Source organism: Glycine max, chromosome 16, assembly GCF_000004515.6.
Source record: "Glycine max cultivar Williams 82 chromosome 16, Glycine_max_v4.0, whole genome shotgun sequence".
NCBI classification, from domain to species: domain Eukaryota; kingdom Viridiplantae; phylum Streptophyta; class Magnoliopsida; order Fabales; family Fabaceae; genus Glycine; species Glycine max.
This window is the reverse complement of record NC_038252.2, coordinates 28,316,990-28,331,897: the sequence shown is the minus strand read 5'-3', so window position 1 is coordinate 28,331,897 and position 14,908 is coordinate 28,316,990. Positions and strand designations below refer to the sequence as shown.

At 33.6% G+C, this 14,908-nt stretch overlaps 2 protein-coding genes across 2 annotated transcripts; one reads left to right on the top strand and one right to left on the bottom strand.

Moving 5' to 3' along the window:
- Positions 1–5,841: 5,841 nt before the first annotated feature.
- LOC100812640 (endoglucanase 24) lies at positions 5,842–8,903 on the bottom strand. The gene is given in 6 exon segments (XM_041010475.1): positions 5,842–6,297; positions 6,569–6,735; positions 6,913–7,060; positions 7,376–7,530; positions 7,533–7,966; positions 8,153–8,903. Coding segments are annotated over 5 exon segments (1,134 nt in total). The 5' UTR covers positions 7,876–7,966; positions 8,153–8,903; the 3' UTR covers positions 5,842–5,976.
- Positions 8,904–11,216: 2,313 nt separating this feature from the next.
- Positions 11,217–14,585, top strand: LOC100801066 (uncharacterized). The gene is made up of 7 exons (XM_003547894.5): positions 11,217–11,570; positions 12,780–13,180; positions 13,281–13,308; positions 13,545–13,618; positions 13,723–13,898; positions 14,059–14,139; positions 14,305–14,585. Exons 1-7 carry the CDS (start codon positions 11,375–11,377, stop codon positions 14,351–14,353), a joined length of 1,005 nt encoding a protein of 334 aa, XP_003547942.1. The 5' UTR covers positions 11,217–11,374; the 3' UTR covers positions 14,354–14,585.
- Positions 14,586–14,908: the final 323 nt, after the last annotated feature.

Genomic DNA, 14,908 nt, shown 5'->3' with positions numbered 1-14,908 from the left:
TATACCTCTTAATGGATCTGATACAATTATTGTAGGGGTGGGAGTCACGAAGCATTCTTTGAGAATTCACCTAGTGAGTGTGGTGGTGGGGCCACTATTATGAGATATGGGTTAATTTTTAAGTGACACTTACAAAACAAGATATATGCACAAGGTTGTGTAACGTGCAACCGCTGGTTAGAACCTAAATGAACACTAATATTCTAGGGGTTGTGTACTAAAACCCAATTAAAGAAGGTGTAGTTCAAGACAATTAAGTCTCTATATTTTTCTCAGGTGGAAGTTCATAAGCACTAGTTCAAGACAATTAAGTCTCTATATTTTTGTTTGTTTTCAAAATTAATACACTAATTTCAATTGAACCTTTCTCTTTTATATTGGGATATGATTGATGTTTAATAGCTTTGTCACAGCTTAGAGGGCAATGTTGGTGCACTCACAAATTTTGAGGTCCTTGATTTCTTACTAGCTAAAGGAGCTTCAAAGGATCCAACAAGAGTTATTGCCAAAGTAGCACAGTCTGAACACAAGGTTAGATTTGATTTTTCTAATAAGTGGGAATACTTGTAAGTTTTATTGGTAGATGAATGTGTTGTATATCTAGCAGGTTTATGATTATTTGGTTGACACTGCTGCCTCTGTTCAAACAAGAGAGAACATCAATGAGTTCTTGACAGTGTTAAACAACATGACCTGGCAAAAGCTGAGGTTCTGAACATATCAAACATTGGGCCAGTTGCTGATTTTGAACTATACCCAGTAAGTATCAAAATTTTGATTTTCCCATTTATGTTACACCTAAGCATTTAGTTAGAAGTTTTTAGCTCTGCAATTTTTTTAGCTGTGACCACATTGTTTGCAATCCTTGAAGTATTTGAATTTCTTTAATTGTGCTACCTTTGTGAATTCATACTTACCACAAGCTTTGTTTATTTAAGGTAATAAGGGGCAACTAAAGCTTAACTATAAATCAATTTTCAAAGGATAATTCATTCTCCCTCACATTCACTGAGTAGGCATTGAAAAAAGTTTGTGGTTATAACCCAACTTTGTTCTTTAATCAGTTAAAAACCCAATGGTCCTTTTAAATGAGTTTGATATTTCTTGTTTTTATTGTTGAGGGGGCAGCTTACTTTTTTAGCTTTCATTATCAATAATGAACATTTTATTTTATTAGATAGAAATAAATTAAAGAGATGAAACTTTTGAAATTGAGGAGAAAATTATGGCAACAAATTATTTAAATAAATACGTATGATCTGTATGTCTATCAAATTGATATAATGTATCAAATTTTAAAATTCAAATTTAAATTGAGATAGACTAAATTTAAACAATAAGGAGAAATAAAAAATTTAAAAATAAATTAGTGTGACATACTTGATACAGAAGAAGTTATGTAGCTTATCATAAAAGAGAGTGAGTAGTTCCTAATATTCTCTTGTTCAAGAGTGAATACTTTTATAATGGTGAATTTATGCATCAAAATATAACATGTTGGTCCCGAGTAAAATTTTAAAGTGAAGCTTCATCATCTTTGCATTCCAACATGGAAACAGTTGGGCTGACCCATGCATTCCAGCTTTAATAGATGTACATGTGTGATATTATGAAGTTGGAAAGCCTACACTACCCCTCTAAATCTACCCCAAAGTAACTTTTTTAATAAAAATATTTATTTTTTATTTTAATATTATTTGTTAATTAATAGTATTACAAATAGCTACTTTGTTTCATTGAACTTGATTTACATCATGGAGGAGGATAAAAGCAATGCATATATAAAGTTAACCTACACTTCTTTTTAAGTTGTCAATTAATTAAAAATCCCTTTTTATATAGCTTTTAAAATGTTTATTATTTCCTATTAAAAATATTTATTATTAAAATTAAAAAATCAATATTTATCATAATTTATGATTTAATAATAATAATAAAATATACTCCCAGTATATATATATTATTTTCTATTACTTTTTTAATGCAAAGCTATATAAAAAGGCATAGATATTGTATTAGTTGGTACTTAGTATTTATATTGTTGTCTCACTTGACCAAATTTTATATATTGTTCACCAAAAAAGTAAAGTAAATTATATCTTCCCCCACTATTGTTGGTTTGTATTCAACGATGGTAGGTGATATATTACCAAACAGTTTTTGACAAGTCCACTTCTAACCTCTTTGTGGCTTCTGTAAGTTATCTATCCCATCAAATTTGTTATGACGATCCACCACATGATCTTTAGTCATTTTTACTCACAACCTTCTGCTTGTTTTGTTTTTGTTAGGATCAAGCTGGTAAGGTTCCTCTCTATTGAGGAATCACAACTGATGGATACATAGCATTTGTTGATGATGTAGATTTGCTTAAAGGTTCTTGTGGCAAGTCACTTGCTTCTTTCCCTCAAGGTGAGTTTCTTTTTGTTCCAGCATATCACAATCCTCAACATTTTGGCAACTATTTGTTCCAAGTGATCCCAGATTGGATCATTTCCTCCCTTCCCTTCAAGATGATGATAATTCATAATATGAGGATTTTTACATTGACGTTGTCTATGTTCTATTTCTTTTTTGTTCCGTAGAATTGTAAGTATTCCCTCACTATTGACATTGTTATTATGTAAATTGTACAAGATGTTTCTACTCTACAGCAGTTGGAGGATTGAGATGCTAGGAGAATCCAAAGAATAAGATTACTGCAGTACCTGCCGAGGAAGAGGAAATCCGGGGTGCATTCTTCAAGGTAACGAGATGACATGAGTTTAAATATAATTATTGGTGTTGCTCTCAGTTCTCTTTGCAGAATATTCTTTTCATCTGTTTAGAAGAGAATCAATGATCAGTCCCAACAGTAATATAAGGTTAATGTCAGTTGAGACTGCATTAGGTACAAAGGGAAAATATGAGGTTAGAGACAATAAAATAGGAGTTCATAAAAAGCCCACGCATACAACGAAATTTAACTGAACGGAAGGTGTAGTGTCCAAAATGAATGGATTAGACTAATTTAAACTTAAATCTTCATATCACTTTTGAAGGTAATCTTAGAGCTTAAGAAGTTAGAGTTGAATATCCATTATGTAACTACGATTGCTAGTTGCAACTAATTTTCACCGAGGTAATAACATTGTAAGTTCCTAAGAGCAAAATTATAATCTAAGCAAGTTTGGTTAGGCTCTCAAGTGGTTGACAAGTCTCGTTTAGGTGGTCTTTTTGGCCTTGGTTAACAAGAAAATCAAGTGTTAGATACAAAAATTGGAAAGCTCCACTACATATAATAGTGGTATTATTTATTTCAATATTTGTTTTTGCATTCATGGTTAGTATGCTTATTTTGTCGGTGTGGCTCTCTCCATTTATGAACTTTGAGACTTATATTTTATGATATATTTTTTCTATTTGATGCAATGAACTATCAGGTGGAAGGGTCAGCAGTCCTTGCAGGCCTAGAGTAAAAGATCCATTTTCAAATAGAGTACCGTGTGATACATTAATGGAGTAATGTGTTTATGTGCTTGTGACGGTAAGGCTTGCATGCGGGGCCATGTAAATACCTTTAATGATAACTATGAGAAAAGTGTGACTGGTAGTAGAGTTTATTATGGTGTTCATTAGCTAGGATTTTCTTTGTTTCTCTTGTACAGTTGCGTTTTCTAATGTAATAAAAGATATGCTTCTAGCTTGAGATTCTCTAATATTGATTCTATGCAAAATGTGTCCGTATAAGATGATTGGTATGCTTTCTAGTAATAATTTAAGGAAAAATAGTACTTGGACACTCATGTTATAGCAAGGCAAGGTTGAGGAAGGCAGATTGCAATGCCAAGGTGCATCCCTAGTTACCAAACATGTCATAGCCTTTCTAGTTAGGGTCTCAAATTGACACCCTAAAATTGTCTTCTTATTAGAGGTGTTCATGTTAAGCATATTTACCTACAGTTGAAGATGATAGGTACATATTAAAGACTTTTATCTACAATTAGGATATGTAAGTAGAAGTTAATGACTTTTACCTACACAATATACATAGTAGGTAAAACCTATAGTGACAGACAATTAGCCGTCATTATACGTCCCCTCAAAGTTGACGAAAGAAACGTCCGTAGGACAAAGTCTATCATACATTTACCTACGGATTTTTTATTTATAGTGACGGTTTTTATCTGTAGGTATAGATCATTTTTTTCTTGTAGTGAACACGAAAGTTTCCTTATACTGGAATACAATACAATGTCACATGCTTTTTTTTTATGTTTCTATACAAACCATATATAACTATTTTCAAATGTGTTAATTGCTAAAAAAAAATTATATTTCTAATTTATTGTAAAGTCTATTATTGAGATATAATTCGTTTCCACGTAGGTGAATACATTATTTAATTCTTAACAATATACTAGTAAGGCATATTCACTAATTTATGAGTAGTATTATTATATCTAACTATCACTTAAACGAATTGTTTCCATAGATATTTTTGGAGTAAAATTTTGAATTTATGACTATATAAAATAAAATAAACCAATTGATCTTAATGAATTAAATATTTGTGTCTTATTAGAAGAAAAGTAGTGTTTGTTCTTCTAGTAAATGCTTAAATCTTGATTTACTACGTGTTTCATTTGGTTATATCTAAACCCTATTGATAATTTAACGCTTAATATAAAAATATCATTTTTATTGAAAGATAGATTACATATTGATCATATAAAATAGTTTTATATTATTATTTAAAAATTAAAATTAAAATTGATCTAAAGTAAAAATTCAAACCTATAAAAAGAAAGCTAAAAATTAAATCAAACCAATATTATTTTTATTTATTTTGATAATTTTGTGCTCAAATTGATCCATTCATTTCCGTTTGTAATTTGTTTTTGGAACCCATCCAAATTTAATCATATTGCATATGATTATAAAGTTGTGTTGCTTTTTATTTGTTAGTGGCTCTGTAAAACACTCGTGTACGTGTTTTAGTACTCATCCTTTTACATAACTTTAGTATTTAGTATTTGGTTTGAGTGTCCTATAGAACCTCTAAGAACAAAAAACTACAACTTTACAATCATATACGTGGTTTGGTTTGGATTGATTCCAAAGGGATGAATCACAAAATAATCTCAATAGAAGCAATCGATTTAAGTATAAAATCATCTAAATAAATTTAATTAAAAAATATTGGTTTGATTTAGTTGTTAATCTTTTTGGGTGATTTTATTTTTTTTGTTATTGATTTGAATTTAAACATTTCTAGGTAATAATATAAAATTATTTTGCACAATCCATACATAATTTATTTTTAAAATAAAAAATTATAATATTTTTATATTAAGCATTAAATTATCAATAGGATTTAGATATAACAGATTGAAAGAATGAAAACTAAGATTCAAATATTTACTGGTTGAAAAAATATTAAGCATTAAATTTGACATTAAAATATTTTATTTATTAAATCTGAGTTAACTGTTAACAACTTAAATAAAAGTGAAATTTATTTTATTTCATCTGATATGTGAACAACCCATTTATTAACTGTTTTAAAAGAGATATTTTATAAAATTAATGATCATTGCATGAACCAATCAGAGACGAATTTAAACAAAGACTTATATATTTATTTAAATTTTATTTATTTTTCTTAAAATATGAATTTAGGTCTAATTCAATCTTACAAAAATAATTTATAAAAAAGAATTACTCTCACTTCTATACATTTAATTGACCATATATCTAGATAAGGTGGGATCTTCAAGTTTTCTTAACTGGATACCTAAGTATAAAAAAAATAAAACAAAACTGTAAATCAATATATTATTATAAAATATTATTAGGATACATAATTTATAAAAAAATTACCTAAGGGGTTTTTCCAAAACTATTGCTATCTGGGAAGTTAATATACATTAGGAGGGGTCTTTACATATGCCACCACAAAATTGGATCATGCATAAAAATTCTAGAAGGACCATGCTACGGAGGAACTAGCAACCAAGCCAGATAAGAGAGCAACCAAGAGGTGCCATTATAAGTGGTTGGTTCAGACTGCATTGAGTTGTTCCTGAAATCATTATATGTCTCATTAAAGAAAGGACCACCTACTAGTGCCCCAAATGCTACATTTGGATTAGGGTGAGGTGACTCAAACCACTTGAATCCATCTTTGCAACCAGTTGTAGCATTAACTGCAATGGAAGACCCTCTGTGATGTAAATATTTGGGGTATTGAGTTCCATATCCCACAAGATAACTCATCTTCATAGGATTTTCACCTAAAACATAATCTGCCTGAAACTGTTCAAGCATAAATGAAATACAGAATCACATGACTGCATTATGAAGCACCCAATATGAATGTATAATTTTTTTTTATCTATAAGAATTGAAGATAGGTACCAGGTTTACAACAACTTACACACACTGCTTAACTTATTGAGCTAGACCCCTTTCATATATACAAATGTATAAATTCTGATTGACTACGAAATTTTGAAGTTAAACACAGTGATGATTATAAGGATGAAAAATGTTCATATCATTTTATAAGACTTGCATGCATGCTTACCTGAGAAATGGAAAATTTGCGAAGATCTACTGGCTTATACAATTTCCCACTACAATATAGTATTTCAGTTTGAGATGTCAGCATGTAGTCCCTATAAAGAACAGCTAAGAATACAGAAGCCACTGACAGTTGCAAAGAGTTCCATGGTACCACCCATATCAGCCCACCTGTTACATAATGATAGTTTGTTCATCCAAAGGGATATTAATATTAGATATCTTTTTTTTATCATCTTTAGCATTATTAACTTAAAATGCTAGCTACCCTTATGCTTGAATTAATGAAAAAGAATAGACAGACACAGGTTATGCAAATACTGATTAGAGGGAAGAAATCAATCCTACTTTCAGTTCTGTTGGTGGTGGCTGTTGGTGAATCAGGTAGAAGCATGCACATGAGGATTTCAGCAGTTTCTCTGTACATCTGAAGGTCGAGATTCTCCGCATCCGGGATGTTACTTGCACCAAAGAAATTCACTCTAGACAAAAGAACCTAGTTGAACATCACAAAATGCATAAGGAGAAGATCTACCACAAAAAATATTATGCCTAATTCATTCAAGAGCTACCATGGAAAGGTTAAAAAAAAAGATTTAATTTCTGTGTACACCATTAGTGTAAAAAGTTGTGCACCATCAATCAATTAGAAATTATATTAAATATGACTTTTAAGTAATTATTATAAAACTCAATAAAACTTATTATATATAATAATTTTTTATTTGATGACAATGGTACATTGACGATGGTGTAAAAATCAATACAAAAGCTATTTACTCATAATGAGACACTGCATCATAAGTGGTACCTGAGTTGCAGCATGTTTATCATCCCAACTAAGAATTTCTAAATTGCCAAATGCTTTCTCATTCTGCTCTGTCACACAATTTAGATATGATGGATCCTTAGTTGCATGATAGAGCCAGGTACCTGCCCATAAGAGTTCATCCCCAAAACCAGATGAGGGATGCCGACACTGTAGGAAACTCTATATGTATCGGCAAAAATAAACGGCTGTTGAGCATGTTGTAGGAGAATCCTAGAGTAAGCAAAATCGATCTCATTAAAAACAAGAGATGCTGAGGCCAATGCAGCTGCAGTTTCTGCCGCAACTTCTGTTCCTGGAAAAGATGAGTTAACTTGAGTAAGTGGTCTTTTTTCTTTCATATCTTCAGGCCTTTCCCAGAGGGCGAGCCCTGGTGCAGCGGTAAAGTTGTGCCTTGGTGACTTGTTGGTCATGGGTTCGAATCCGGAAACAACCTCTTTGCATATGCAAGGGTAAGGCTGCGTACAACATCCCTCCCCCATACCTTCGCATAGCCAAGAGCCTCTGGACAATGGGGTACGAAGTTTTTTATCTTCAGGCCTTTCCCAGCAATTATGATCCAACTCAAGATCCCTGTTAGAAAAATGACAAGAACAACAAATTTATATCTGATTTAGTTTATTTCCTTTTATTTGTCTAATAAGAAAACTAGGGAAAACCATGATACAAAACCAATAAATGATAATTGGAGAGCACAAGTTATAAAGACGCACTGAAATTTCATACTTCTTGCATGAAACTCAAAGTTGCATATCTTACAATTAGATCCTAATATTCCATCACAATTAGCATCCCCGCATCCACGCGGGTTTGCCCTTTCACTTGCTAGTCAGAGTGATTGCCAGTGGCAGTGCACCATGTATGCCGCTCGCTTATAACTGAGAGAGATGGTAAAAAGTTCTGATACTAATTGATAAGAACCTTAGAAGAATCACACCATAAAACTAGTCATTATAATTGGAAAGCTCAAAACCTTGTAAAACCGGCTGCTTGTCTGCAACTAAGACATAGTAAAAAGCTCTGATATCAAATGATACGAATTTTACAAGAATCACACCACAAAACTAGTCATTGAAATTGCAAAGCTCGATCAAGACTTCCAACACGAGAATAAAGTCTCCTATCTTGCAATTGGATCCTAAGAGCTTCTTTAAAAAAAGAAAAGAGCTATTAATTCTCAAAAATTAAACTGAAAGCAGTAGCATAGCACAAAGTTGAAGCAAATAATTGACCTGAATGTAGAGCACTTCTGGAAAAGGGTGTGCGTTAACAAGATTATCCGTGATCCACTTCAGCGAGTCAAGTGCATAGTGTAGCTGCTTCACCGCATCCATGCGATCTCCATATTCAAGAATCGCCCAAGAGAACATGGTTGCAGTGAAAGCCAAAGGGAACCCAAATTTCATGTGGTCACCAGCATCATACATTCCTTTCGATAAATCCAAATTCTCTTCACTCCCATCACGTAGCCCCGAATCCCCTCTCCACCAAACCCTCTTTTTCTCCAGCTTACCAGCTACAACCACGTTATTTTTCAATAAAAAAACAACTTAGTTTTTCACAAAAAACAACAACATAGTTATATGCAAATCATATTAATCATAATATAATGTCCTCACTACATAGTATATGTATATGTATTATTAGATTACATTTGGACCATAGTGGTTTTTTTCGGTTCCTATAAGATTGTCTCTTAGTGTGGAGAATATACTGGTCTATACCAAAAAAGAGAAACAATTACATTTCTGAACGTCAAAAAATTGCAAGTCCAATTCAAGAGCTGAAGCATATTTCTGAATGACGTAGGTGGGGTGGTGAGAAGTGACTTCAGGTGAATTAGAGTGACCAAACCCATGCTTGGTTATTAGAGAAAGAACACCAGCATCTACTACGAGGACAGCAATGATGGACACTGTTAACCACCAACGCAGTGCTATTTGTTGGGTTCTTTTTCTTTAACCTTGTGTTCCATTCAATTGAAAATAGTAGGCAATTATGTTGGTTTTTTAGTTAGTGTCATGGCGATCATTTAAACTACTACGGTTTTTTGAAGGTTGAGGAGAGTGTGGAGAATGAGACAAGCAGAGGGTATTATTCTTCTTTGATGTTGTAAGAATGATAGTGAAGCCACAAAAATTATTACTAAATAGAGTATGAAAAATGAATATCCAAGAAGTAACCTTAATGGGTGATTGTGCTACCGGAGAATGGTGCCACATAGAAGATCCAGACAAAGATTTGAGGTTCTGCTACTGAACAATTCGTAGGTTTGGTAAGCTGAAAATATGTAACTCTTTTAGGCAAAATATTTATCCATTTTAAATTCTTTCTTAATTATTTAAAATTTTGATTAAGTCAAATAAATTTAATTAATAAATTATGCATGTTAATTACTAATGATCCAATAAAGAAGAGTCGAACACATTTGAAATGTTTTTTTTTTTTGGAAATATTACATGTTTCTAGTTTCTACTTTCTACCCATAATAGTTTTAATTCCTCAACAAGTTGTTATATATGCGCATCAATTACGTACATTTCCAGATGATCACAATCTAGGAATAAGTAACGATATTATACAAAACTTTCTGTCTCCAAGTGTAAGTTTGATTGATAATTATATATTGCTAACACCACGAGTCATGTGCTATATATGTGATAGGCTAATTATGGTCCTAAATGGATTAACCCTGTGTTTGGTGTTGTGTTATAACCACAAAATGTGGATCCAAAACGTGAAAATTGGAAGCTAATATATTTTAGAGTTGTGAATGGAGACTTGTGCGAAGTTTTGCGCCATTGTCTCGTGTTTTCCTTGTTTGCCGCTGGTTTTTGAGTGTGGTGTGGCATAGCCAACAGTGACAATGATGCAACCGGAGGTTTTTGGTTTTGGTTTTTGTCCCTTGGTTTACCTTCACTTCATATAAGACCTTACAAACCGCAATTTCTCTCTCAAGTTTTTCTTTATCACTTGAGTATGACAAAAATGTTCTTTTTTCTCTAAATTACTCTTAAGTAGGGATTTTTTTGGATTTAGTCCTTTATATTTTTCTTTTTTATTTTCGTCCCTATACTTTGTTTTGTTTGTCATTCATATATAAGACTCTTTTTACAGTTAGATTTTTTTTGTTAGGAGTACTCATGGGTCAACTATAGTTTACTCCTTCCGAAAATTCAAATGCTTGCACCTTTTCGTATTTTTGATTTGTTATATAAAAGAAATCCCCACACTATCTTCAACCATTAATTGATTTAATGTAACTCACTAGGGTTTGCCTAATATTCATTAAGTCTTAAGTTTTATCTTCAATGTACTATTAGTATTTGAGGTGACTATTATATATAGTTTTATCTTCTGTTGTGTATAAATGCTCAATGAAATCAAGCTTTCATCATATCATCAAATCATAAAAAAAATGATTAAGAGCTCACCTTAGACTTAATGAGAGGCAAAACTATGAAAAAAATGGGAGCCGAGAAGAAATGCGAGGTCGAAAAGAAAAAGGGCGATGAAAACTAATCAAGCCAGGGAAAGGTGAGGTTGGGGTTTGTGGCTCTCGAAGAAGGGAAGGGGGTGTGACGGAGATGGAAAAGGGTAGTAGGGGTGGGGTGCTTGTAAAAATGTCTAGGGTTTAAATATGGAAAAAGGGTATTTAGGTCTTATCATTAAAATTAGAGGTCTCAATAGTAATTAGGGAGTGTGAATAATAGAACCCGTATTAATGTGATTAAACCATACTTTGGGTTTCTAATTTCTGATCAAAGCAATGATGGAGGCCCACTGGGTGTGATGCATACTTATAAATGTTACCAAAGTATATTTTGTTTTCCACACGAGTAAACTGGCACATATCTTCCCTTTTCCTTCCTTCCTCTCCCAAAATCAAAACCCCTCTCCTGTGTTGTTGTGAGAGAAAAACACAGAGACAGAGACAGAGGGTAGTAGTTGAGTTGAGCGAGTGGGGGGAAGTAGCGAAGAATGAGTATGTTGAAAGGAGGTGAAATGGGTGGAGAAGGAGGGAGAGAAGGGGATTGGGAGTGCAGCAGTTGCAACAACAGGAACTACGCCTTCAGATCATTCTGCAACAGATGCAAGCAACCCCGCCTCCTCGTCGATTCCAAAACCCCCGCTGATTCCAAGTGGCTCCCCCGTATCGGCGATTGGATCTGCACCGGTTAGTTTTGCCCCCCCAACCACCACTTCTTCTTCCAACTAATCATTCAATCAAAATCTTTTCTTTTTCATTTTTTTATTTATGAATTGGGCTTTGGGTCCTGTTTTGTGTAATGGGTAGCGTGGTTTTTCAAGTTCCAAAGAGGCCCTTGTTTAGGAACCTGTTTTATATATTTATTTAGTGTTAAGTTGGTATGGATGAAAGATGTAGGAATTAAATGGAATTAGGAAATTGTTAGCCTTTAGTTTAGTCTTCTGTTCCCGTATGATATGGCCTAGTGTTGTTGTTTCCTTTTGGCTCATATATGGAACACTCACTAAGCATTCTTTTGCAAAGTGGATAGATACTATTTAGGCTTATTTAAATTTTATTTGTTTTTAATCATTAGTTCAGTACATGTAACAAAAACTGTGAATTTTTAGTCTGTCACCAAGGACTAGATAGATGCGCATGGCTTTTGTAATTAAGGACTAAAATTGAATAAAATTTAAATAGGGATCTATTTCAGAAAACAGTGTATTTTCACCATCAAGAACATATTTAGGCTTACTAGTTACTAGGGCATGCTTCTGAGACGACCCAGTTTCGCATGCTCTATGTGGGGTGTAGGGGGACCTTATTTCGACTTAGGCCTAGTTTCAATAAACTTCTAAGTAAATACTTATATGAAAAGGAAACAAGAAGGTGAAATGAAATAAACTTCTTCCGTAAGTTAATATTAATTTATGCACATCAACTTTATAGAAGTTTGTTCGTCTTAATTTCTCCAAAAACTGAGGTAGATAAATTTAATTTGAAGTTATGGAAAAAGTTCGATTCATTTTGTTTTCTATTTTGTTCTTCTATAAGTGTTTATTGAAAAGCATATTCAGATTGGTTCATAGTGAATTTTTTGATGCTGTAATTTCATTAGTATTTCCAGTTTTATGTGTTCTATTTATTTCATACACATTTGGGTTTTCCCACCTGATTGATGTTAAAAAGATGCTCGACTTTAGTATGGTTTTTGATTTTGGTTTGTGATCTCCTGTTTCACATTGAGATGAAGAACTTGCTATCACCTAGGTTGAGATGTTTGTGCTTTTTGAATATTTATTTTGTGTGGGATGGACGGGTTGGTGTGCGTGGGACGTGTTGGTGTGCGTATGCTTGGCTTCCTTTCCCTCTGGCTGCTTTGTGGGGCTGGGTTTGTATGCATTGGAACAATAGGTTGCACTAACAACAATTATGCATCAAGAGAGAAGTGCAAGAAGTGCGGACAACCAAAGGAGGTAGCAGCCATGCCAGCAATTGCGATGACCGGAGCATCTTTCCCCACTTATTCACACTATTTTTCCAGGGCCCCAGGAGTACCAGAACAAAAGATGAATATTGGATTGCTTGGCAATGGTGCACCATCACAGTCACTGCATTTAAACTCCAATTGGCCTGTTCCTGGAGCAGATAAGTACGGTGTCCAGCCACTTTCCATATGGCTACCTGGTGGAAATTATGGCACTGTGCATCATCATGAAAATTCTACCAACCAGAACCTATCTGTTCCAAAGGGATGGCGCAATGGGGACTGGATCTGTAACTGTGGCTTCCACAATTACTCATCCCGCTCTCAGGTATGTCTTGAATTCTACTTGAAAATGATGTTGAGCTATATAGTATACAAGAGTTGAACTATTCATTGTTTTTCTGATTCAATATTGAAATTATTTGCAGTGTAAAAAGTGCAATGCTTTTCCTCCTGGTATGGCTTCTCCCTTGTTGGTGCAAAATGCATAAGTTGTGTCTTCTACCATTAGATACTAGTGCACAAGTCTTGGAACATGCCCTCTTATAATGCTCTGTTGTCCTATAGATAATCTTCCTGGGGCTCATTGCACTCATAAGAATATTTTTGGTTATTTAATATCAAGAATGATTTTCAATTTGTAGCAATATTAACGTTAAACTAAACGTTGTTTCCACTTTATTGGTGTGAAGCACTTGGGACAAAGCGGTTAGCTTCAGAAGAGTTGGTTTATGATTGGGACAACAAGAGATTGAATATAGGAACTGTAAGGACTTCGTGTTTTGGTTAATTTCTGATCCACTGATGTGGTTTTAAAATTCACTTTTGATAATTTTAGAATCCTCTTTCAATCTTTCACTTATTTTACAGACAAATGATCAGCATCAAATATATACAAGTTTAGAGCAAGTGGTAGGGACAGGTGCAGATCCAAAACCTGGACTCTTCCCCTCTTATCCCAGCATGAACTCAACTACAGCTCCAAGTTTGCCATTGGCCACATGGCTTCCACCTCAAGCTTCTGCACCTGCCCTCCTTGGAAAAGGGTAACTAAATCCTCACCCTGCGATTTGTGTAATATTATTGGAGTGAAGACATGTATATATTTTTTTGTATTTGTACATCTAAACTCTTTAAAGATGCTATCATACTTTCCTAGGCTCACAATTTAATTTTTTTTTTCTTTTTACCTATTGTATCTGTTAGAGCAAGGCAATGGCGAAGTGGAGATTGGATGTGCTCAAATTGCAACAATCATAATTATGCTTCAAGACTACAGTGTAACAGGTCATTCTCTCATTCATATGATTTTCTATGTTTAGGGCAAGCAAATTTAAATCCCTTAAAGTGAAGACATATGCCCATTTTTAACTTATTATGAAGCCATCACACCACACGTTTACATTTTCTGTTGCACGCTTCACTGATAAACCAATGCCTCATCATTTGCAGGTGCAAAACTCAAAGAATGGCTCCCATGCAACCTGTTAATGTTGTGTAATGATGAATTCATTAGTTAAATTGACGTCATGTGCCCTAGTTTGGCTGAGTTTTGTTTTGATTTTCTAGCGTGTATTTTGCCAGCAAAACATAGTTGATATTCTCATCAGGCTCATTATATATGCGTAACAACGTAAGACATAAGTGGTTTATGCTTAGTGGCATCGTATTTTTCAGTTTCTGAAAGGTGTATTGCTTACTATAAATAGAGCATTGTGGGTGAGTTGTGAGTATACCTTTGCCTATGGCTTATTTGTTCTTTCTCTTTTTCTCCTCAAATTTCAGTTATTTTGTTTGAAGTTATAGCCTTTGAGTTCAGAAGTGTATTCGTGGTACATTTTTCTTGCCTCTGTCAGTAACTGCAAGCTGGAGAATTAGCATATCTCATAAAATTCGCAAAACTTTTCCAACTTTTCTGTGCATGTAACCAGGGCTTTACTTGGGTACTAAGTACTATCAGTGTTTTACTTCACAAGTAGCAGTATTTATAAGTTGTAAAATATGGAGTAAAACATTACATTAATTTCTAAGATTGTAAGTCGATTACTTTAGCCTT

What these genes read in the sequence shown, in the direction of transcription:
- LOC100801066 (XM_003547894.5), top strand. Translation starts at nt 11,375, where the DNA reads ATGAGTATGTTGAAAGGAGGTGAAATGGGTGGAGAAGGAGGGAGAGAA. An exon ending in GTGCAATGCTTTTCCTCCTG is followed by an intron (nt 13,309 to 13,544) that starts GTATGGCTTCTC and finishes ATTGGTGTGAAG; the next exon opens with CACTTGGGACAAAGCGGTTA. An exon ending in CCTGCCCTCCTTGGAAAAGG is followed by an intron (nt 13,899 to 14,058) that starts GTAACTAAATCC and finishes TGTATCTGTTAG; the next exon opens with AGCAAGGCAATGGCGAAGTG.